This window comes from Lactuca sativa, chromosome 5 (assembly GCF_002870075.4).
Source record: "Lactuca sativa cultivar Salinas chromosome 5, Lsat_Salinas_v11, whole genome shotgun sequence".
Classification (NCBI taxonomy): domain Eukaryota; kingdom Viridiplantae; phylum Streptophyta; class Magnoliopsida; order Asterales; family Asteraceae; genus Lactuca; species Lactuca sativa.
This window is the reverse complement of record NC_056627.2, coordinates 36,550,421-36,575,052: the sequence shown is the minus strand read 5'-3', so window position 1 is coordinate 36,575,052 and position 24,632 is coordinate 36,550,421. Positions and strand designations below refer to the sequence as shown.

Here is a 24,632-nt window from a genome sequence, read left to right as displayed (position 1 = left end):
ATGTACATCCTTTTGGGGCGGCTGCCATATAAAGGGAACAAAATCAAATAAAAAGCTTAAAATTCTATAGACCATAGTCGTTATATATATGCTCTCATAAAATATACAAGAACAAAAATTGATGAACTCGGAAAACACAAAGCAAGAAAATACATATATTAGATTAGCCGGAAAAGAAGAAATAAACAATAAGAAAAAATATGATAATTCCAACGCTTTGCATTTTGTTCATGGCCCTTTACAACTCTTCGCCATAAACCTGCGGGGATCATTAATTTGGAACTTTTTGGGTTCAATGATTAGTAGAGCCGGAGACAAATAAGTCCTGGCATCACTCCTTTCAATCTTTATTTTTTGTTGCCTTGGCTTCATGCTCTAACACCCAAAAAAAAAAAAAAAAAAAAAAAAACAAACAAATAAAACAAAACAAATGTGAATATGTATTCTTTAATGGACTTATATTATAACTTCTTCAAGCTCCAAAAAAAAAAACAAATGTAATTATGTAATCTTTAATGATTTATATTAGGATGGGGTGTCACATTTCCTATCCGCAATTCTTTAACGGACTTATACTACTTTTATTTATTTATTTATTTATTTATTTATTTATTTTATTTTATTTTCACATTAACAACCCCATTAATTTATTTTCTTTTTCTTCTAATTCCACCTCGTAAACCATCCATAAACCATGGAAATTACAAGATTTTTAATTTCCAACCCCAATGACATGATATATATATATATATATATATATATATATATATATATATATATATATATATATATATATATATATATATATATATATATATATATATATATATATATATATATATATATATATTTTGCAATACAACTTATGAATGTGTTCCAATCAAATGTCCGTGGGAGCTGAAGATGAAAATGTAGATGTCGATTTAAGAGTTGGACAACAATATTTATTTGATGGGGATCTGTTGTCTTGAAATCTTTATAGTATGATTCGTCGGGGTGGTGATGCATCCAGAGAATCGTTATCTTTTTATTGACCCTATACGTCGTGTTAGGTTTCATTATTATCTTGGGATAATGACTTAAAAAGATAACGAAGTTTCAAAAATGTACAAAAAGACAATTATCTTTTTTTAATACACAAAATACCATTAAAGTATATTTTTTGTACACAAAAACCAAAGAAATACACATGTGTTCAAATAAAACCTTATGGTAACCAGTTACCTCAGGTAAACGGAAAAATGACTTAAAAAGTTAACAAAGTTTCCAATATGTTCAAAAGATACCATTGTTTTTTTTTAATATAAAAAATACATTTGAAGTATATCATTTGTACATAAAATACCAACGAAGTACATATTTTAGTACAAAAAATACCATTGAAATTTCCAAAAAGTTAAAAAAAAAACCATTATTGTTTTTTCAGAGCACATTTTGTTAACTTCGTTATTTTCGGATTAGTCACCGTCGTACTAATTCACATTAGTTGTGTACTCTCTTTCATTCGATCACTCGATCCGTTTGTATCTAAATCCATATTTAGGAATTCTCATGACATGACCTCGCACTCATTTCTCCTTTGTGTCTTTTTTGTGTCGTAACACTAATAAACGACTAACCTTGATGTATAATATGTGCATCTATATAACGTGTGTGTGTATGTATATATATATATATATATATATATATATATATATATATATATATATATATATATATTAGGTTTGAGGTATAAATGTAACCGGGAAGCAAGAATGTTTACCTAAGGTTATTACACACTAGTTGTGAGACCCATGTATTACACGAGTTAATTAAAAAAAAAATCAATATAAATATCTCAATACTTGAGAGCTTTAAATTTATAAGAAAATAAGAAAACTAATGAATTATTATAATGAAAATGTTTTTTATCTTTTAAATTTAAACACATAATTTAAATAAATAAACAAAAAAAACTAATAAACTTTAATTTTGAGAATTTTGAAATTAAAAGGTAAGTTCATTAATGACATTGATATCCATTTATTACTATATTTATTGCAATTATTACATTAAAATATTATGTTGAATTTAAAAAAATATAAAAACTTATAAAATGACATAAAAAAAAATTAATTCAAATAACCACAAAATGACATTTGGCAAATTAAATAAGAGTGTGACAAGTGACAAAAAAACTTTCATTTATTTGAATAGACTTACTTCTTTTGTTACCACAAGAACAATCGAGTGAAGGAATGAAAGAGATTTGCACAATTGTTGTGAACTGATATGACGGTTCATGATCTCCGGTGATTTTGTTCTACATAATCCGACAACAACGCAATTAACAAAAAGTGTGGTATTTTTTTGAATATTTTTGAAACTTCGTTACACTTTTAAGTCATTTTTCCATGTACCTGAAGTATCTGGTTACCACAATGTTTTATTTGAATACATGTGTATTTCGCTGGTATTCTGTGTACAAATAGTAACATTAATGATATTTTTTGTACTAAAAAACAACAATGATATTTTTTGAACATTTGGAAACCGGGTAACCTACAATAGCCGGTAAAATGGTATTTTGTGTACTAAAAAAAGATAATGGTCTTTTTTGTACATTTTTGAAACTTCATTACATTTTAAGTCATTATCCATATTATCTTCATCTAAAACTTGGGGATGACACTACGTGTAAGGGTGTTAGACCTACGGAGTATAAAAATATTACTAATTAATTAATTATATCAAGTGACAATTAGCTGAAGTATGACTCAAATCCATGTGGACACAAAACAATTGTATTATATATCATACTTCTTTGCACAAGGAATAAGGGTATGTTTAGGTTATCTTTTTTATCTCAAAAATGATTTTTAAGAAAAATGCTTACTAGCTTATGGGTTTTAGGAAAAACTAATTTTAAAAAGTGTTTGGATAAGAAAAACTGTTTTTTCAGGGGTAAAATGGTTAAAAAGCTAAAAAGCTACGATTTTCTAGCTTTTTGAAAACTTTACTTTTTCCTATCCAAAAAGCTGTTTTAAAAAGCGTTTTTTTAAATATGCAAACACTTTTTTAGCTTATTAGCTTTTTGAAAAGCTAAAAAGCTATAAGTTTTTTTGAAAATCTATCCCAAACACCCACTAAAGTGCTTGACTTGAAAAACTAATAAGGCTTGGGGAAGTGGTGCAGTTCAGAACTGCGGTTTCGCCATCGTGACACATGAACACCGCCTCTGGGTGCGTTTCAGGCCGTAGTGTGGCACCTTTTGGCCGCACGATTTGATTGGTCCTTGCTCTTTTGACCTTTTCAATAGTCCTTTTTCGGTTTTTTTAAACTAACCTTATATATACATATCATATTTAGTTTAGTTTAGTTTTTTTTTTTTTTTTTTTTTTTTTTTTTTTTTTTTTTTTTTTATAAATTTTAAAGTAATGGAATGTATGGATTTTATTTTTTTTAATGAAATTTAAAGTTTTTATTTAAATTAAATTGTTTAAAAAAAAGTATGGCACCACTCCGTGGGTGTGGCAAGAAACCACACTTTGGTGATGTGTTGCCTATGTGACAATGTGACAAAATAAGGAAGTATGATACCACTCTCTCCAGCCTAAAATAAAAAAAGGATTGTTAAACAATTAAAAAAGACTGAAAACTAATCATGTGGTAAAGTAAACTTACACTAGTGTTTGGAAAAAAAATCAGGCTGGACCCTCGTTGGAAAAAAAATCGAGACCCGACGAGTAACATTGCCAAGAACATATCAACATCCACCACCCACCGCTATGTTTTTTTTTCTCTGCAAATAAGGCGTCGAATTTGAGATGAGTGCATATATGAGAAACTGAGCTGCAAAAAATGATTCGAGCAACAAGAAATTAATACAAATCTATGATAAGGTGCATATATGATAAATTGGGTTCCATAACCCAATTTTGGTGGTCGTGATAGGTCATCAAACAAAAATGAGTGGTGGTTAGAGACGTTGAGTGGTTTTCGAAGATGATATAGATCTGAGATAGAACATATCGGACAACAGGATAGATCTAGACCATGTAGATCGGCGGCGGAGCAGAAATGACGGAATACGATGACGATGAAGTGGATCTCAGAAGATGGTGGTAGATCCTCGACCACGGTTAACAACGACAAATGGATGATCGACAACAGTCAAGTTATAGTAGCTGAGATATTTGTGGCAGATTTAGGGTTTAGAACTTATGTGAAAGAGAGAGGATATATTTTATTTGTCTTTTTTTTAATGATAAATGATAAACAAATATTGAATAATTCAAAGAAAAAAGACTTAAAGGCATTATAGTTTTTTTAGTTATGTTTGGGATGAAACATGTAAGTTTAAAATTAATCACCAGCAATCAAAATGAAAATGAAAACATATAGAGATTAAACCAACAAATCTGGAGACGACAAGAAAAAAGTCATATATGATTTACTTTAAAGTTTTAAAATCAAAACATATAGAGATCAAACCAACAAATTTAGAGACGACAAAGAAAAAATTGATATATGATTTACTTTAAAGTTTTAAAAACAATTAATACTCTTGTAAAAGATACTCTTGATATCATAAGTTTGCATACATTTCTTTTAAAATACATATTTATTTGATATCATAAGTTTCCTACCAAAAATTTCACACAAAAGGTGGCCAAACTTGGTTAAAATGAAGTTTGGAGTTTCATTTGTACTAAAAAGTTGTTAAGGTGTAGCACGGAGCTCCACAGAAAAGTTCCAGGGGCTCTACAGCAATTTTCCATTTTGAAAAAACAAATAAAGCAAAACGGCGGGCTATGCGAAATTGCGAAATGTGAAAACTCCCCGTTTCAAAACCTATCCCACATACACAACACACATAGATCTGCAGATGACGATGCAGGCGGGAAGAGTAGGAGATCGTGATATCAGGGCTAAAATGGCGGAACTGCGACTGATTACCGACAAAGAAATTGAGATTCATCAGCGGAGGCAAGAAGCCGCCGTTCTTTCATTGCGCAAATCTCTGCAGTCAATCAAGTTCGACGCCCAGGAAACTGTGTTAAATCAAGGTGAATTTATCTTCTAGAAATCTTAAATTGAGCGAACACTTGAGGCTTTTCCGAATGGTGTGTGCGATTTGGTGTTAGATTCTAACGTTGATTAACATAAAAAACTAGGGTTATTTTCGTATAGTAGAATACTCGTAAAATCCGACCATACAAATAGGGGTGGGGGGTATATACATCCTAAATATAGTTGTTTAAAGAAGCATACATGGAGCTAATCTTCAATGTGGTTGTTTCAGACAAGATAGGAAAGCTCAAAGCTCAACTGAGGGCGGTGGAGGACGATTTAGTGAAAGCTCTTTCTGGTATTCCCTCATATGAGTAACAGTGCTATGATTTCGTTTTAATGTTATATAAGTGGTTAAATGATGGTTGAGTTAAAGTAACAAAGCTACACTAATGGATATTTAGTGAAGACCCGGAAAGAGGCAAAAAAGATGGCCATAGCAGACTCCATTTCTGCTACAAAAGCCAGACTTGAAGAACATAAGAAAATTGTGGCTGATCAGAGAACCAGAAAGGATGAATTTGCAGCAATCATATCAGAGTCTTTCGAAGGTATTCTTTTTGTATTCTGTAGTACTTTGTAATTAATTTGCCATCTAATATATTTGTATCACAATGTAGTGATGATTCATTCTAATAATCATTCTTTATAATAATACTCTTTGGTTAAAAGCTCTGAAAGAAAATGAAGAAAAGCATAGTCAAGATGCAGAACGTAGAGAAGAAATTGAAGAGGCGATTTCTTGGTACAATAGGGTGCTTGGATTCAGAATCGAAACAGGACATGGTACATAAGTTTCTTGATATGATTTTATTGTGTGAGGAGAAATGAGAGCTCATCTTACTTGTAATATAATTCTTTCAGGTATAAAGTTTATCTTCAGCAACATAAATAAAAAGAATCCAAATGAAGAGTATTACTTCACTATTCGCCTTGAGAATGATATTTATTCTTGTAAGTAAAGTAATGCATGCATTATGTATTATGATCTCTAGTGTGATGAAAATTATACTGACTTTGCATTTGTTGTGTTTAGTGCTTGATTGTCATCCAAATGTGAGTGAGGTGAAAAAGTTGATCCATGAACTTAATGCTACTAATGGCTTGTATCGTTTTGTTAGAACTATGAGAGCAAAATTTCAAGAGGTTTCAGCAGTTGGTATTGACCTTATCTTTTACACTCTCTGGTATAATGGAATTGGGGAAGGAATGGAATGGAATGGCTCATTCCATTCCATTCTTTTGTCACTTCCATTGGGGGTAGGGGTATGTTGTGATGTATTATTGTTTTTTTGCAGAAAATTTAACTGAAACTGGTGTTCATCCGCAAGAAACTTCTTTTATATCAATGTCTGCCCCATTTTCTTCAGTCTCCACTGATAGTGGAAGTGCAATGGAGGAGGATGACTCTAGAGAAACCAGGAAAGCCAGACGTGTTCAAGGGGTACAATCGTCATTTCAGTCCCCTGGATCTGCTTCATCTCTACGCCGCCGCCAATCCCCACGGTTTAAGGTACAAATATGAAATTATAATGAGAGACTTTACATGTGTTTGGTTGGTGGGATATGGAATGCAATTCTCTTGTAGTTTTCTGTTTGGTTTACAAATTTGTTAAAGGAATTGGAATGTAAAAGGACGAAAATACCCTTTGCTGATCAAATGTGTTTAATGAATCTGGCAGGCAAAGAAATGAAGATGAAGGTTGCTGTTTGTTCATTACAGTGTGACTTGCTTGTTTTTATGTGTGTTAGCCAAAAATGGTATCTTTTAACTCGTGTAATTGGTGGCAAACTCTATTGTTTGCTTGTAATTAAAAATATTTTTTAGGGTATAAGGAGTTGACAAATGCAATATTTGTTGCATTTAGTGATTGTTATAATTAATCGTTATTTATACAAAACCATCTTCTGCTTTCATCATAAGACTGCAATTGTTTGTAAAAAGATGCATCTACGCTCGTGAATTGTAGCTACCGAATATCGATTCATTACTTGTTATGACAAAAGAATAGAGATACATCAAGTGTTTGATGTTTCCCAGATGCATAATATGATCTATGGACACTGTTTACATTCTGTTTTGTCATAACTGATGTTTATATCTATCAACATTCAAAAGGAATCGAATTGTGTTTGTTTCATCATCTTCCATTGAACAAGCCACTAAAAACCTGGCTGGTTCCACCCAGTGATGCTTCCCATTCTATGGAGCTCATCACAATTTGGGCCAACATTGTCACAACATTGCGCATCTCTGGTCTATTACAAGGATCTTCACTCAAGCATAACATAGCTGTTTCTGCCATCTGACAAGGGTAAACTTTTGTTATTATTTAATAAGATAAGATAAGATATGTTAAATCATCATTTTACCCTTACGTTTTAACAAAATATTCATGAATTCCAATCTACCAACCTTATTCGCTTCTTCAATAGGGTAACTTCCCTTTAGATTGGTGTCAATTTGAGCTTCCAATGCAGCTCCTGAATCTTGATCTTGAAATATTGCACGGAACTGGTCATTTTGGCAGAGAAAATAGCTAATCGTCAATTTGATTTTGATGTGAATAATCGTTATAAACGTGTTTATATTTAAAAAAAAAAAAAAAACAAACTTTAGGAACATTATACTTTGACTTACCACTGCAACTAGTGTCTTGAGCTTCTTTGGATCGTGCTTATCACGTGCAAGTGCTTGCTGACCTGTTATCAGCTCTGCTAGAACCACACCAAATGCAAATACATCGGTTTTTGATGTGGTTTGCATTTCACATATCGACCTTTCATAACCAAATTGAACAACAAGTCATTGTCACGACAATAACCAAATGACTAATTAACCATAAACTATACCCAACTGTGAATTTCACTAAATTTACTTATATATATATATATATATATATATATATATATATATATATATATATATATATATATATATATATATATATATATATATATATATATATATATATATATATATGCATATCATCGTGCAACAAATTAAACATACTCAGGAGCTAGATATCCAGGGGTACCCACAACTTTTGTGGCTATGAAATCCTCTTCATTTGCACGTTCCACAAACTTGGTTAGACCAAAATCTGCAACCTACATATCATCATCAACAACTCATCCTTCAAATCATGGAATTCTAATAACAAAAAAGGCAAGTATATGCTCATAGCTTAATTTGCTGAATGTTTTGGGACTATAATCTGCCATGATTTTGGTTGGCAGGAATTGAATGGCATTCTTTCAAAGTAATCGGAATGTAAACCATATAAAATGACCAAAATACCCTTTATTGACTTTTTCACCTTTGCTTTAAGTCCCAAGTCAAGAAGTATATTGCTTGTCTTAATATCTCTATGAACATAGCGTGCCTTTGTATGATCATGAATGTATTCGATTCCCCTAGCAGCATCAAGCGCAATGTTTGCTCTTGCTGTCCATGAGAGTGGCTGATGACCTGTCACTTTGTGATTTTTTAGAATATTTAACAAACGAAAAGCATTGAATCCACTTTTTTATCTTATATAAATTATATATAAATATATCCAAATAAGGTTTACCTTTTAGCAAAGGGTCCTGAAGATGTTCGCTAAGTGTTCCATTTTGCACATACTCATACACCAAATAAAGATGGCTGTCACCACTTGCATATCCCAGTAGTTGCACCTACAGAGCAAAGACAAAAGTTTGGTCAAAATAGTCATTTAACTTTTTGATTTAAAAATGAACTTCTTACCACATTATTATGATGTATCCTACAAAGAACCTTGAGCTCTGCAAAGAACTCCTTTGACTTGCTAGATCTCATTTTCTTTATCGCAGCTTCCTGTTAGACATATAAATAAGCAATGTTAATGTTAGATTAATATGTAAAAAAGGAAAAAAAAATTGTGTTACATATTATAAATGTCATACCCTTCCTCTTATTATTCCAAAGTACACTTTACCAAATCCACCTTCTCCTATTTTCCTAGCTTGGTCAAAATTATTTGTAGCCTCCTCAATCTCCTCCAGACTAATTATCACCGGTTTTTCAGACTCGATGCTTGTTGTTGCCTCTGCATCACCCATATAAAATAATAAAAAAAATGTTTTTCTTTTTTTCTTTAACATTCAACTAACCTTCCATGTCTATATTTAAAAAGTGATCTTCCAGGCTTTTTTTCTCAGCATTTAGGTTCGTTCTCATAGACTTTGGTTCATCTTTCTTGATTCCATGATCCTGTCTTTTTTTAAAAAGAAACAACAACGATAATACCACGAGAACCAGAACAAGAGCTAACACAATAAAAACGATTATCATCCAAGCCTTCATCTTCCCTGATATATACAACAGTATAAGCTTAAAGTCAATGACTCAATAAACACTAATAGCTGAGATGAGTTGAATATATATAGTATATATATATATATACTCACGTGGCTTTGAATCTCGGATCTTGTTTTTCTCCTGTGGTACGAAAAGTACCCACCCAATATCTATAGAATTAGGATCTTTAGTCAAAACCCTATTCATGTTCTCAACTTCAACCTCTTTTGCTGACAAAAGCTTAGAAATTGCAAGCATAGTGTCCCCAGATTGGACTGTGTACGTGACAACTTCTTTGTTAGATTCGTTTTCCAAACACCCACAAACAAGACGTACATTAAGTTCTTCATTTTCTCCACTAACATTCCATACTTGCCCACTATAATACTCATTTGATATATACTCAACACTCTCTCTTGCAGGTTTCTGTTTATAAACCGTATCATACAAGTAGTATCCATCACTGCTGCTGTTGTCTTTCTTACAAGAACACTGAACTGAAACAAGATAATCGATATTTGAATTGTGGTTTATGGGTGTGATTTTGGAGGTGTTGACAGAGTACAAAGAGCTTATTTGTTTGAGATTTTGACCTTTGGAGATGTGGTATAGATATGAATTGCATGTACGAGTATAATTAGAACAAGTTAGTGGGTACATAAATGTTGATTTTATGACCACATTGAGGGGAAGAACTTGTGTGAATGAAACGATGAACAAACTAACATAAAGAAAGTGAGAGGATGAGGCCATGACAAATTTTCAGGAAGCAAAATGGAATTGTTGGACATGCAGAGTAGTATAAGTAAAACGGCTACACTTTGTAGTCACACGTTTGTCATCTAGTTAGAGGAAGCTAAAGACTGTCTCTTTGTGATCTAATACAAATAAACGACTTAATTCAATATAAAAATATTATTAGACCCCGAATTCTTGGATGTTTATTTTTCTCCATTTATTATCTATATGATCAAAATTTGTTTTATTTGTTTTACTCATTTATCTACTTATGACTTTTTGACATAGTCAATATCAAACCATTTTCTTGAAATAATTCAACTGTACTCGTTGGCATGATGTGATAATGACAAAGAGAAATTCCAATATATATATATATATATATATATATATATATATATATATATATATATATATATATATATATATATATATATATATATATATATATATATATATATATATATATATAATGCATGGCCGGCATAAATCTCCATCATCATTGGGAGTTCCTCCTACAATCATGAGAAAAGGTTTGGAGGATCTCCAGAATTGAGATGATGCTTATATGGGCCCATGATTTGTGGGGCCGAGGTTCAGTTTATAAAATAATGGGTTTATGCCATGGTATATGCTTAACTTTGGTTTGGGTTGAACACTAGTTTGGGCTTGTTTGCTTTTTGGAATTTAATTACCGATTATTTCAAACATATATTAACATAAAAAATGTTATGAGCTCAAATACGTATGATTTTGAAGAAACTTGTGTGCTTGGCTTTTTGCTCTGGTGCGAAGTTGCTTAAAGGTGTTAAAATAGTTTAGTTAGAAGGTTGAGCAAGGTGTAAAGATGGTTATACTAATTAGGTTATGTAGAGTTTTAGCTTATAAATAAAGGGAACATTTCATATATATCCTTCCAAACTCTAAAAATTACTTCAATATCCTTATAAACTTTGATATTACGTGTATATCCCTCTAAAACTATAAAAATTACATCAAATAGTCACATCTAAAGTGTTTCTTGAAGTTGCTATATAAATGTCTTATGCACTCACGATGCTCAACATTAGGATAAACTTGTGTAATAGCTACTTCCAATCCTTTTTGCATATCAGAGGAGTTACCGTTTGGTGTACCGATTGCCTTTTGTAGTGACTTAAGAAACCAAGTCCATGATTTTGTATTCTTAGACTCAAGCACACCATATGCTACCGGAAACATGCCATTATTACCATCAATAATTGGGGCAGCGGCTAGCACACCATTAAATTTCCCCTTCAAATGACAAGCATCAATCCCAATGTAAGGACGACAACCAGCAAGAAACCCCTTAGAGTATGCATTTAGTGATATAAAAAAGCGTAAGATAAGTTTCTTGTCACCCACTGTCTGCAAATCAATCTCCACAACACTTCCATGGTTTCTTTGTTCAAGTTCCTGTTTGAAATCATATATATGTACGTAAGAGTCATCCCACTTTCCATGCATATCACTATAAGCTTGTTCTCTTCCTCTAAAGACTCTCATATATGGTACGTCAACATTGTAGATTTGCATAAGCCACTTTTTTAGGTTGGCAGGAGATACATCACCATCAGATTTTAGCTTGTCGGTTACAACCTCACTTATCCATCCTTGAGTTGCATGTTTGTTACCACACTTGTTGCTTCGAATACAAGAATGAGTTTCTACAAATTTCTTAACCTACAAAATTGCATATAAACATATAATCATGTTAAGAAAATAATCATGTCAATAAATGTACTAATGTAGTATTTCTTGAAATGTATACTTACTTCAAAAGTAACTTCATCTTGAGTATGAGAAGCATGGATTCTCCACTCACACTTTTTATCTTCACAACATGCCGTAAGTTGTGTCAAATCACTTTTTTCAATGACATATTGAAATTCATTTGTTATAGCGTAGTGGTTTAAAGCTCTTCTAAAAGCAATCACATTTGGAAATTTAGAATTCACTTTCATAACTTGACTTTTATTTCTATATGTATCGATTTTGAAATCATAATTTAGAAGCTCATATTCATTATCGGAACTATAACGACTATGATAGCTTTCTTCACTTGGACAATTTGAGTCTGAATCATTTTCATCATCCGATTCCTCACTAAATTGATCTTCGACACTAGATGGTTTATCCCTTTGTTGTGTAATTTTTCCATTCGTCGCATAAATTATTACTTCTTTCTCCTCCTCATACATGTTAAGCATCACAATGAAGTTTTCATCAGAATCCAGTTTAATAAAACATTGTTCTTTTGCATGCTTATCGATAAAGACTATTGACAAAACAATATCGTCTTTTGATGGATAATGTTTTTTCACTTCTTCAACTAGTTGATTCAAGTTGTATGAGAATATGTCTATATAGAGAGTTTTTCTAAAACCGAAACAATACACTTGCCTACATGAGTTCCTGGCAAATCGAAAAAAGCCTACATATTTCAGTTTAAGCTTGTATTTCCATGTTATTTGCCTGATAACCACAAAGGAAAATAAGTTAATGAAATAAATAGGAAACATAAAATATCATCCATCTTGTAGGTAAAAATGATTTGATTGTTAGAATTATTGTAGATACTTACTCAATTATTGGGGAGTGATCACCAATCTCCCATCTCAGTGTGTCAACCTCATCATCCATCAAAATTAATCGAATACAACAATAGCAAGAGATGGAGAAGAAACTCTGTTTTGTGGACCAAAAGTAATCAATGTAGATACATAATGCAAAGTTAATCTAATGAAAATTACAATTACTTCAAACAAGTTGACAGACTTGTTGTGATTAAGATGCAGCGATAACAATAGATTGAAAAGAAACTCTATTTTTTGTCAACCAAAATTAACCCAACGCAGATAATAAACGAATGCAAAGCTAATCTAGTGCAAATTAGAATTACTTCAAACAAGATGGCATACCTACTGTGATTAATGTGACCTGTCGAACTGCTTAATGCGACCTGACGAACTGATTAGCCTGGAGACGAGATACGCTCACAACGTGGAGACGAGATACGTTCACGAAGGCTGATTCCAATATTAAAGGGGCTTTATCAATTAACATATAGGAATGTGCAATATGTTACATGATTTAGTCTGTCAATTAATTAAGAAAGGGTGGTTTGAGATTTAATTATGAAAGGGTAAATTGGTAAACTAATAAATGATTTTGAATATTAGATATAAAAAACTAATAAAAATTGATATAATTCTAATTAAAAATTGATTTTGGATATTGATGTAATTTTTATAGTTTAAGAGGGATATACACGTAATATCAAAGTTTATAAGGATATTGAAGTAATTTTTAGAGTTTGGAAGGATATATATAAAATTTTCCCATAGATAAACTATCTCAACTTGCTTTTCAAAAAACTAATTTATAAATTTCGATAATATATTTTTATGGTCTTATCAAAACTAGATTATAATAAACTTCGAAAATAAATTAGATTACACATGTCAAAAAGAGTCTTAATATAATATTGATACTCTTATGTATGGTCTGTCAACATTTTACCACCCATTTTTTTTTTAATTTATAAATACTTAATGTATTAAATATGATTATAAAGGTATACTGTTATTGTTGCTATATCTTAATTTATTCTATTAACTAGGACAATTTAAGATGCTCTAAGCACTTAATTGGCCTTAGGTGTAGTTGATTTATTTGATTCGGCCAACCTTTTGAGTTTTGACATCATGCCTAATTGGCTATAGTTTTATTTAATTGGACCTTGATTACTTTTTTTTTGAACCGGCAAATACAAATATATAATCTATACCTAAACTAACACCTAATTCCACTTATGTCCACGACGGGACTTGAACCCTCGACCTCAAGGAGGGAGGACACCACCGGATACCGCTGGGCTAGAAGCCCTTTGGTTGGACCTTGATTACTTTAATCTTGAAACTTAAAAGAGGAAATATTAATAAGTTAAATAGTTTGTTATTATACAGTTACATATTTTATGACAAATAATAATAAGATAATGAAAATAGGAATTTCCTAATAAATAAATAAACAATAACCTAACATTTAGCTATATACCTCAAATAATATTAAATTTGTCAATTGTTAACTGAAATAGGTAATCCTATTAAATATGACAATTGAAACTAAAAATTGCAATTCTTAGATCCTACAACTCAAAATTCTAAAAATAAACATGCTCCATAAATAGAAAATAAAATTTTTATTTTTTTGGTTAATAAACATCCTCCCTAAATATCTCACGATTTCAAAACTAATCAAGCCGCTCTAATCATCATAAACCAAGGTTCTAAAAAATTTGTCATGACGTGCCATGGCTCTAGAGTTTGTATTTGACAATACGTTTTAATAAAATGTCATCTTAAGTCATATATTTATATAAAAATAAATAATAGTGGAATATATATATATATATATATATATATATATATATATATAAAATAATTAATTATATACAAAATTGTCGGCTTAGGTCACCTCTTAATAATGACGTTTCTCACCATGAGGTCCACCATTTATAAAAGTTTGGAGTTTGATATTGCCGCCAAGTCACGCCTAACGCTTTTTAGAAATAAAGGCACTGAAACGATGAAGAGATAAAGGGGGTATAAGGATAGAGGGTATTTTAGACATTCCATTTGGTCCTCTTACTACTTAATGCTATTAACCCAAGAGACTTGGTCACAATGGTGGATCTGGAGGTCAAGTAATGTGTACAGTTGATTATTAACCGTGTAAATTAATAAAAAACTAAAAAATAGAATACCATTAAAACTTTTAACTGAATGTCATTTTACAGTTGAAATCTACGATGCCATATAACTAAAAAACGATTGGTAATATTTTCTACAAGGACACATAACTAAATGTCATTTTACAATTAAAATTTACAAAGACACATCACTTGCTCACTTGAGAAATGGTTTTATAGAACATTTTGATTAGATTAGTTTGATAAATCAATGCCTATTTAACTTAAGTTTACAATTAGTCATATAACTTATCCATTTGGTTGTTTATGCATAAAAAAACAAAACTACTTAACCATTTCTTCTTTTTATACATATCTATCGAACCACTAAGATATTATCATAAATTTAAATTAATAATAATAAAAATCAAATTTAACAAACAATTAATCATTCATCAAAGCAATAAAAAAAGTCATTAAAATCTTCGCTTAATTATTATTTTATCCAAAAAAAACGCCAAGTAACTAATAACCTTTTTCAATTAATAAAAAAACATATAAGTCCATGGGTACGGGGGTGTTTATGGGTGTAAACATCTACGTGGAGGGGATGTTCACGTGTGAACACCGCCCCAATGGGTGTAGTTGTGACGTAGAGTAACTAGCTTCATGGATGTTTACAAAATTTTTGATTGGTTAGCTCCAAATTGAATGCATTCTCATTGGCTCTTCACTAGTTGTTTACTAATGAACACCATTTCCAACCAATATCGAATGTATTGTGAAAATGGATTGATGATGATGTGGAGTGATGTTCACCCGTGAACATACCCCATAGCCTAAGAGCGTCTACAACCCATTCTCATTCTTCATTTTTTCCTCTATTTCTTCCTCCATTTCTCTCCAATTTTATCCCATTTATTCCCCTATTTTGGGGGAAATGAATAGTATAACACCATATTTGGTGTTATACTATTCATTTCCCCCCAAAATGGGGATAAATTTTGAGTTGTCGGTTTTAGTCCCTCATTTGATATATTTACACATTTCTGGTTTTTTTTATCTACTAATTGTTATTTAAATGTAATATTTAATACTTATAATACTATGCTATATATTAAATTATATTAATTAATTATAAATATAAAGTTTGTTTTTTGTTTTTCAAATTCATATTAAAATTTAAATACATATTGAAAATTTAAAACACAATAACGTATTTTACAAAAGCTTATAATTACGTATTATAAATATAATCTTATTTACTTAATATTATTGTAATGAAAAAAATATAGATCATATATTTGTTGCAACCAAATTAATAGATGGGGTGTGCTTGACAATTCATATAAATTATAAGAATGAAATATATTTTTTTTGGGGTAAAAATGGAGTAGGGTTGAAGATGAAACACTATTTACCCCATTTTTACTCCATTTTTTGGGGGAAAAATGAGAGTAGGTTGGAGATGGTCTAAGGAGTTTTATTGTATCGATTCCAACAAACAAATGCAAGTTGTAGCTTCCAATGATTTGGCCTGTTCTTTTTCCAGCAAGCTCTTATCTAGGAGAAAGCTAAGTTAAACTTTTGAGAAGTGAAGAGGGTGGGGTCATTTGAGGGTGTTTTTTATTTTTTGGAAAAGTAGAAGAAAGAAAGAGTTACAAGATATGCGATAAAAAAGAAATCCGAATTTTCAATGAGACTGACGGTGGCGATATATCCAAATAGGGCCATACATCCCACTCAACATACACTGCCTCCGCCACTCGTTGGTCATAAGGACCGGTGACGATACAAATTCCACAATTAGGGAACATTCATGCAAGAAAATTTTCATAAGAAACGTTTGAAGAAACTTTTTAAAACCACAAGGACCAATGTTGAAATTTAGTTGAAAGATTATTTAGAGATTCTAGATTTCGAAATGACAATGCAAAAATGGTCCCCGTGTTTGTCAAAATTATGTAGTTTTGGTCCAAAAAAGCTTAGTGGTGCAACGATGGTCCAATTTTAGATACCTTGTGTGGTTTTGGTCCCTATGGTTGTCATATTTTTTATGGTTTTGATCCATACCCTATATGAAATGACGAGTATGCCTCTAACTGATTTTTTTTAATAATTTCATTTGATTATATTCCTTTAATTTCAATTTTAATAATACCAAAAAAGAAAACTCACTCACCCACCCCTCACAAATCATACCGTACCCCACCTCCTTATTCCACATAATCTATCTCTTTCTCTTCCAATATTAAGAAAACACAAACACACACACACACAAATACACTCAAAACGTATACACACACTCAAATTATCCCACACTTCCTTCTTCTCCTTTGATCAATGCAAATGTTAATTAAAAGAAATATAGACGAGGAACACTTTAGATCAAGATCAAAAATCGGTCCCACATTCTTCCATTTTTTCTCGACTTGTAGATTTCCTAGGAAAATAGCAACAAGTTTGCGATGGTGATCTATCGCCCTTTTTCTACTTCTCTTCTGAATTGATCCTTTCTTCCACATACCCTACCACCTTATTTCCCCTAGCAACCACAATTAGTCTATCCTACCATCTCCATCCTATTTGTTCATCACCACCATGCCACGCTTGTTCATCAACGTTGCCGATGCTTGTTTATCATAAGGCACACACAATTTTGAAAATCGATATCAAGTGTCTCTAGTTGTAGGTTTAGACTCAATATACACACACACAATATCGACACTTGCTAACCCTAACAAGACTCACCTGAAAATTAGAAACAAAATCATTAGCAGTAAGCATCAAGCATTTTGTATTCGGAAAAGAAATAATCGACCCACATTGTTTACAAATTCATGGTAATCGAGAATCAAAGGCACAAACCATAGATGTCTTGTCTCATCTGCAAGTTTCAACAAAATCGCCATTGTTGCAGGTTGGTATTCTCCATTTAGTAATGTTTTAAACTCAGCTGAGCTTTACAATTACAAATCAGGACATGGAGAAGCCGTAATAGCTTGAATAGACGAAGGGAAATGTGTTATGGGTGTTTATGGATTCAAACTTTTACATAAATTCTAGAAACTAGGGTTTGGACTGTTATTCTAAGGATATTTCCGGTAATGTAGGGTTAAGAGGTGTGGGGTGAATAGGAGAAGGAGAGGTGTGGGGTTGGTGGACCCTGTTTTATTTTCAATTAGTTAAAACCATTAATATAAATATAAAAATGAAAAATATAATTATAAAGGTATAATTGTCTTTTTAAATATATAGAGACCAAAATAAAAAAAAAATCTAAAATTGGACCTATCACTAAACATTTTTGACAAAAATCACATATTTTTTTTTAACATTTTTGCAATTTTATCCATATAATCCAACGGCCTGTGATGTAGTATTAACAGAGCAGCACCGTAACGATAGCATTCTAAGTGATTTTATCCTCGTTTTACACCGGGTGGAATTGCGTGTCGAAATAATCAAATATGCGAGATAGTTTGGAGAAGAAGATATAGACCCACCTCCTGTTATCATCCACATTTCTTCAATCCGGCGGATCTCCAGCAGCCGATTATCAGAATCTTCGCTTCCAAACGAAACACGAATTTCTCCTATCTCGTTCAAGTGATTTTGGTACATAATCTAAATCTTAATTGTTTTATTTATTTATTTATTTATTTTATTTTGTGTTTGGCATATCTATCTGTATATGCTCGGTACTATTTTAGGGTTTCGATTACAATTTATATCAATTATGGCGATGATGTACGTGGCTTTGTTGAATGGATTTGGATTTCTGTGTTTTTGAAGCTGTGTGAATGAACTGATTGGTGTTATTCGAAGAAGTGTGTGATTGATAATTTCGTCATTTCAGTGCCGAATCCGAACTTTTAGCATGTAAACTTGTTGGCTGTTGGTTATGTTGATTAGCTATTAAAGGTTTTTGTATGAAAGATGTTGCTCAGTGCTTGTGTTGATGGGCTGTTTTTGTTCAGAGTATTTTGCTATTCTAATTCAGAGGGAAAAATTGATTACATCTGGATTATGTTGTTAGTTTTCTTATGCCTTGAGACTGTTCACAACTTTGCTGTGGTCTGTTAGTTTGGGCGATTGTGATAAGGTGTAGCTGTCTTAAACAGTTTAGCTTCCCAAAGAAAATATGCTTATACCTAGATTGCTTCTCCACATACTGGGGACAATTTGGTTTCTTATTTTAATTGATTTTTTCAATTGCTACTTAATAAAACATTCTAACCTCTACATACTAGCATTATCAAATACTCATTTTAGAAGGAAATTTATTCCCATAATTGGAAGCCTGTAGTGTAGTGTAGTTTTATCTCAAATGTTTCACCTAACTGAGTTATTAAGCCACTGAATGCTTGTTTGAACTTGGCTTCCCATGATAAATCTTAATCTCTTGACTTTCCAACTGAATTTCATGCTTATTTATATAAATGTTTTGAGTCTTTTGACCTCATGTACCAATCATCAGGCTTAATAGTGTTGCAATCATGGCGGGGGTTGTAGTGCAATCTACGAGTTTTCCTTCAGTTTCCAGTGAAAACAAGATCCATTCAAAGAGATCTGGAAATGCAAAAAGACCAGTCAAAATGATGTGTAGCTTACAATCTCCTCCAATGAGGGTGAGGACTTTCTCTGGTTTACCTGGAGTCAACGCATTAGACAACATGGTCAACAGAAGCCATGATTTCCACTCAAAGGTAAAGGTAGCAGTAGCCACCTCTATTAGGAGAGGAAAAGGAAAGGCTCCAAGAATCGTGCCAAAGGCCATGTTTGAACGCTTTACAGAAAAAGCTATCAAAGTTATTATGCTTGCACAAGAGGAGGCAAGACGCCTTGGTCATAATTTTGTGGGCACAGAGCAGATTTTATTAGGTCTTATTGGTGAGGGCACTGGTATAGCAGCAAAGGTTTTGAAGTCAATGGGAATTAATTTAAAAGATGCACGTGCTGAAGTAGAAAAAATTATTGGTAGAGGTAGTGGATTTGTTGCTGTTGAGATTCCATTTACACCTCGTGCAAAGCGTGTTCTTGAACTATCACTAGAGGAAGCCCGACAACTAGGTAATAATAATAATAATAAATAAAAAAACAATATGCATGAATGTTGAAACTTGAAATGTTAATAATGTTAATTCGTCCTCCATGGATTCTTTTAGGTCATAATTATATTGGATCAGAGCACTTGCTTCTTGGTTTGCTTCGCGAGGGTGAAGGTGTAGCAGCTCGTGTTCTTGAGAATTTAGGTGCTGACCCAAATAACATTCGCACACAGGTAAGTGTGGTTAGATTTTTTTTTCATTTGCCGAAAATACCCTTGTCTTATGTGCGATGTTTATACTTGTTGAATAGGTGATTAGAATGGTTGGGGAGAGTGCAGAAGCTGTGGGTGCTGGAGTTGGTGGTGGGAGCTCTGGAAACAAGATGCCAACTCTAGAGGAATATGGTACCAATTTGACAAAGCTAGCAGAAGAGGTAACTAATGATTTAACTATTCACTGATTTTTTTTTAATTAATTATTTCTTCCATTTTGTAGGGTAAATTGGATCCTGTTGTTGGAAGGCAGCCACAAATTGAAAGAGTTACTCAAATTCTGGGAAGACGTACAAAAAACAATCCCTGCCTCATTGGAGAACCTGGTGTTGGAAAAACTGCTATTGCAGAAGGTCTTGCCCAAAGAATTGCAAATGGGGATGTTCCAGAAACAATCGAGGGGAAGAAAGTGGGTTGCAAGTTCAAATTTTCATTTTTATGTTATTTTTTTGTTCCTAATTAAAAGTTTAATTTGTGTTGGTATATTTTTCAGGTGATTACTCTAGACATGGGTCTACTTGTTGCTGGGACAAAGTATCGTGGGGAGTTTGAGGAGAGATTGAAGAAGCTGATGGAAGAAATCAAACAAAGTGATGAAATTATTCTATTTATTGATGAGGTCCATACTTTAATTGGAGCAGGAGCTGCAGAGGGGGCTATTGATGCTGCTAACATCTTGAAGCCAGCTCTTGCTAGAGGTGAATTGCAGGAAAGTTAAATCTAATGCAAGGGTGATACACATTTTTTTTTTAAATTTATTTCTGATATCTTTATCCAAAACTTGCAGTGTATTGGTGCTACAACCCTTGATGAATACCGAAAACACATTGAGAAGGACCCTGCATTAGAGAGACGATTCCAGCCCGTAAAAGTGCCTGAGCCAATAGTCGATGAGACAATACAGATTTTAAAAGGGCTTCGAGAACAATATGAGATCCACCACAAGCTCCGATACACTGATGAAGCGTTAGTAGCTGCTGCCCACTTGTCATATCAGTACATAAGGTACTCCAATCTATTGCATATTGTCATATGTTATATAACTTCATTAAAAAGATAATCTCTTATGCTTTTGTTTTCATGTATCAATAGCGACCGCTTTCTTCCCGATAAAGCTATCGATTTAATCGATGAAGCTGGTTCACGTGTCCGACTTCGTCATGCACAAGTACGTCTTTTTTCTTGTATATAATTATTTTTATCATCTTTGACCCCATGGATCGATAATCAATGATCTATCTTTTTTTTTAATCAGCTTCCAGAAGAAGCAAGAGAGCTGGAGAAAGAACTTAGACAAATAACAAAAGAGAAAAACGAAGCTGTCCGTGGTCAAGACTTCGAAAAGGCTGGCGAGTTACGCGATCGAGAAATGGACCTTAAGACACAGATATCTGCTCTTGTGGATAAAAACAAAGAGATGAGCAAGGTGGAGACCGAGGCGGGAGAGGAGGGCCCCACCGTAACCGAAGCAGACATCCAACACATTGTCTCATCATGGACAGGGATCCCGGTCGAGAAAGTCTCGACCGACGAATCCGACCGTCTCCTCAAAATGGAAGAGACGCTTCACACACGAATCATCGGTCAAGACGAAGCGGTCAAAGCCATTAGCCGCGCCATCCGCCGCGCCCGTGTCGGTCTAAAAAATCCCAACCGCCCCATTGCGAGTTTCATCTTCTCGGGTCCCACCGGTGTCGGGAAATCCGAACTCGCGAAAGCGTTAGCCGCTTACTACTTCGGCTCAGAAGAAGCCATGATTCGCCTCGACATGAGTGAGTTCATGGAACGCCACACCGTCTCAAAGCTCATTGGCTCCCCTCCCGGTTACGTCGGCTACACCGAAGGCGGTCAGCTGACCGAAGCGGTCCGGCGCCGCCCCTACACTGTTGTCCTGTTCGACGAAATCGAAAAAGCTCATCCCGACGTCTTCAACATGATGCTTCAAATCCTTGAAGACGGAAGGTTGACCGATAGTAAAGGAAGAACGGTTGACTTTAAGAACACGCTTCTAATCATGACATCAAACGTTGGAAGTAGTGTAATCGAGAAAGGTGGGCGGAGGATCGGGTTTGACCTTGACTATGACGAAAAGGACAGCAGTTACAACAGAATCAAGAGTTTAGTCACGGAGGAACTAAAACAGTATTTCCGGCCGGAATTCTTGAACAGATTAGACGAAATGATTGTGTTCAGGCAGTTGACTAAACTCGAGGTCAAAGAGATTGCTGATATAATGTTGAAGGAAGTTTTTGAAAGGTTGAAGGGTAAAGACATTGAGCTTCAAGTGACTGAGAGGTTTAGGGATCGGGTTGTGGAGGAAGGGTATAACCCTAGCTATGGTGCGAGACCGCTGAGACGCGCAATCATGAGGCTTTTAGAAGACAGCATGGCGGAAAAGATGCTTGCCCGTGATATCAAGGAGGGCGATTCCGTAATTGTTGATGTTGATTCTGACGGTAATGTTACTGTTCTTAATGGTAGCAGTGGAGCTCCACTGGAGGCATTGCCTGAGCCAATCTCGGTGTGAACGTACAAGGCTGGCCATCTTTAAACATAAATCATATATGTTGTTGGAACTCTGATGTTTTATAATTTCTTAGTTTTTATTAGTTATAATGTATCGTTGTAATTTATTTTAGGATGTGCTATGTAAAAATTGCAAAACACTAGAATTTTTTGATACCGAATAATCATAACTTAATAGTCTGTTATAAATTATAAAGACAAAACTTCATAAATGGTCACTGTGGTATTTCGAAATCTAAAGTTTCGTCCCTAATTCTAAAAAATCTCACCGATGGTCCTTATGGTTTCAAAACTTTTGATGTTTGGTCCTTATGAGTAACTCCGTCAGATTTCTACCGTTAAAAGAAGGATATTTTGGTCCCCATAAAGTAGTTTTTAATTACAAGGGTTTTATTCTATTACATTTTATTTTGTTAGAATGTTATTCTGTAACATTCCAAAATTTAAAACTAAAAATTTCATTTTCGTTTAATAATTATAAAACAAATTGTTTGAAAACATCCATAGCGTCAATCTATATCAAAACCAATATATCAATAATCAAAACATGTCATAATAAAACAACATCAGAGTATAACTTCCAAAGATCTCATGTGCAGAAATCATGGTGTGATGCGCTGCGATCATGCCGACTCCTTTCCTTTCGAATAAGAAGTACATGAAACCAAAACCGAAAACCGTAAGCACAAAGCTTAGTGAGTTCCCCCATCATACCACATACCATACAATAAACACACTGTCAGACATATATGGGTGCCCAACCTACCCTGCCGAGCATACCTGGGTGCTCAACTTACCTATGTCAGGCCTACCGGGGTGCCCGACCTACCCCTGTCAGGCATATCTGGGTCCCCGACCTACCCTCCGGTTTATCTCAATCGGTGACAGGGTCTATTTCACCCTTACCACTACCACATAATAACATATCATAACCATACTGTCAGGCATATATGGGTGCCCGACCTACCCTCCGGTATATCTAAACCGGTTACGAGGTCTAATCCACCCCTCCTAACACTATCCTATAATATCATAACATACTAGCATATAAAGCGTAACAGATAGTGTCATACCAGACAATTATCACAAAGACAATAATCTCTACTATAATCAGCTACTAGTGGGCCGACATTGGTGCCTTCGACCCACTTCTACAGGAAGGTAACTCACTTAGAATACTGGAAAGTAGCTGAAAATCCTCGGCTCCGAAAATCAACCCAACTCAAACTCAAGCTCCTATACACAAAAGATTTCCTTAATTACCCTTTCATACTCATAACCCCTTAAGGGTCAACTTGGTCCAAGTTAAAGTCAAAGTCAATGCTCCGAGTTGACTCAACTCGTCGAGTTCACTCCTCAACTCGCCGAGTTCCCATAAATTACAGAATCGTGAAATTGCGATCCAAATCGTTAAGTTTTCCTCCAACTCGCTGAGTTCCTCCTTCTCAACAGAATCGAGACTTTTCAGTACAACTCGTCGAGTTCCTTCTGTCTTCAGAAAACCGAGAAAACCCTAGCCAACTCGCTGAGTCATCTCTTCAACGCCCCGAGTTGACTCAACTCGTCGAGTTCACTCCTCAACTCGCCGAGTTCCCATAAATCTGTAACAGCCCGGATTCCCAGGTATTATATATTTATTTATCTATTTATTTTGATGATTTGTGAGGAGACTCGGCGAGTTGGAGCCTAGACTCGCCGAGTATGATCGCGGATTTGGACGCGGGTTCGCGCCCGGACTCGACGAGTCCAAGGAATGGACTCGGCGAGTCCGCGCTGTTTAATGAAACCCTAATTTCTCGGGTTTGGAGCCTATTTAAAGGGCCTTATGGCCGTCATTTGTGCTCACCAGTCCCTTGAGAGAAACCCTAGTGAGCTTGAGCGTTTGGAGTAAGTCAAGGAGCCATTATTGACCTTGGAGGTGTTATCTAGCAAGGGAAAGGAAGCAATAGCCAGGG

The 24,632-nt window shown here is 33.8% G+C and overlaps 4 protein-coding genes across 4 annotated transcripts; 2 read left to right on the top strand and 2 right to left on the bottom strand.

Annotated features, from left to right (window-relative positions):
* The first annotated feature begins 4,788 nt into the window (after nt 1-4,788).
* On the top strand, nt 4,789-6,975 carry LOC111900677 (kinetochore protein SPC25 homolog). The gene is made up of 8 exons (XM_023896554.3): nt 4,789-5,048; nt 5,285-5,350; nt 5,457-5,603; nt 5,725-5,838; nt 5,917-6,006; nt 6,089-6,211; nt 6,351-6,565; nt 6,735-6,975. The coding sequence occupies exons 1-8, from the start codon at nt 4,868-4,870 to the stop codon at nt 6,744-6,746; spliced, it is 948 nt and encodes a 315-aa protein (XP_023752322.1). The 5' UTR covers nt 4,789-4,867; the 3' UTR covers nt 6,747-6,975.
* A 69-nt stretch (nt 6,976-7,044) lies between these two features.
* Nucleotides 7,045-10,129, bottom strand: LOC111900678 (lysM domain receptor-like kinase 3). The gene is made up of 10 exons (XM_023896555.3): nt 9,487-10,129; nt 9,190-9,387; nt 8,983-9,125; nt 8,804-8,893; nt 8,628-8,733; nt 8,373-8,524; nt 8,066-8,163; nt 7,694-7,832; nt 7,469-7,567; nt 7,045-7,358 (listed from the first exon to the last, which is right to left on the bottom strand). The coding sequence occupies exons 1-10, from the start codon at nt 10,127-10,129 to the stop codon at nt 7,194-7,196; spliced, it is 1,833 nt and encodes a 610-aa protein (XP_023752323.1). The 3' UTR covers nt 7,045-7,193.
* A 975-nt stretch (nt 10,130-11,104) lies between these two features.
* LOC111900721 (uncharacterized) lies at nt 11,105-17,740 on the bottom strand. The gene is made up of 5 exons (XM_023896601.1): nt 17,663-17,740; nt 17,565-17,579; nt 12,720-12,823; nt 11,911-12,610; nt 11,105-11,818 (listed from the first exon to the last, which is right to left on the bottom strand). The coding sequence occupies exons 1-5, from the start codon at nt 17,738-17,740 to the stop codon at nt 11,105-11,107; spliced, it is 1,611 nt and encodes a 536-aa protein (XP_023752369.1).
* A 522-nt stretch (nt 17,741-18,262) lies between these two features.
* Nucleotides 18,263-22,866, top strand: LOC111900676 (ATP-dependent Clp protease ATP-binding subunit ClpA homolog CD4B, chloroplastic). The gene is made up of 9 exons (XM_023896553.3): nt 18,263-18,446; nt 19,309-19,901; nt 19,997-20,112; nt 20,190-20,312; nt 20,375-20,560; nt 20,645-20,860; nt 20,939-21,156; nt 21,244-21,319; nt 21,407-22,866. Exons 2-9 carry the CDS (start codon nt 19,328-19,330, stop codon nt 22,676-22,678), a joined length of 2,781 nt encoding a protein of 926 aa, XP_023752321.1. The 5' UTR covers nt 18,263-18,446; nt 19,309-19,327; the 3' UTR covers nt 22,679-22,866.
* Nucleotides 22,867-24,632: the final 1,766 nt, after the last annotated feature.

What these genes read in the sequence shown, in the direction of transcription:
- LOC111900677 (XM_023896554.3), top strand. Translation starts at nt 4,868, where the DNA reads ATGACGATGCAGGCGGGAAGAGTAGGAGATCGTGATATCAGGGCTAAA. An exon ending in TTTAGTGAAAGCTCTTTCTG is followed by an intron (nt 5,351 to 5,456) that starts GTATTCCCTCAT and finishes ATGGATATTTAG; the next exon opens with TGAAGACCCGGAAAGAGGCA. An exon ending in CATATCAGAGTCTTTCGAAG is followed by an intron (nt 5,604 to 5,724) that starts GTATTCTTTTTG and finishes TTTGGTTAAAAG; the next exon opens with CTCTGAAAGAAAATGAAGAA.
- LOC111900678 (XM_023896555.3), bottom strand. Translation starts at nt 10,129, where the DNA reads ATGGCCTCATCCTCTCACTTTCTTTATGTTAGTTTGTTCATCGTTTCA. An exon ending in TTGGAATAATAAGAGGAAGG is followed by an intron (nt 8,894 to 8,982) that starts GTATGACATTTA and finishes TATGTCTAACAG; the next exon opens with GAAGCTGCGATAAAGAAAAT. An exon ending in GGATACATCATAATAATGTG is followed by an intron (nt 8,734 to 8,803) that starts GTAAGAAGTTCA and finishes TTTGCTCTGTAG; the next exon opens with GTGCAACTACTGGGATATGC.
- LOC111900721 (XM_023896601.1), bottom strand. Translation starts at nt 17,740, where the DNA reads ATGGCGATTTTGTTGAAACTTGCAGATGAGACAAGACATCTATGGTTT. An exon ending in GATCACTCCCCAATAATTGA is followed by an intron (nt 12,611 to 12,719) that starts GTAAGTATCTAC and finishes TGTGGTTATCAG; the next exon opens with GCAAATAACATGGAAATACA. An exon ending in AAGATGAAGTTACTTTTGAA is followed by an intron (nt 11,819 to 11,910) that starts GTAAGTATACAT and finishes GCAATTTTGTAG; the next exon opens with GTTAAGAAATTTGTAGAAAC.
- LOC111900676 (XM_023896553.3), top strand. Translation starts at nt 19,328, where the DNA reads ATGGCGGGGGTTGTAGTGCAATCTACGAGTTTTCCTTCAGTTTCCAGT. An exon ending in AGAGGAAGCCCGACAACTAG is followed by an intron (nt 19,902 to 19,996) that starts GTAATAATAATA and finishes GGATTCTTTTAG; the next exon opens with GTCATAATTATATTGGATCA. An exon ending in AAACAATCGAGGGGAAGAAA is followed by an intron (nt 20,561 to 20,644) that starts GTGGGTTGCAAG and finishes TATATTTTTCAG; the next exon opens with GTGATTACTCTAGACATGGG.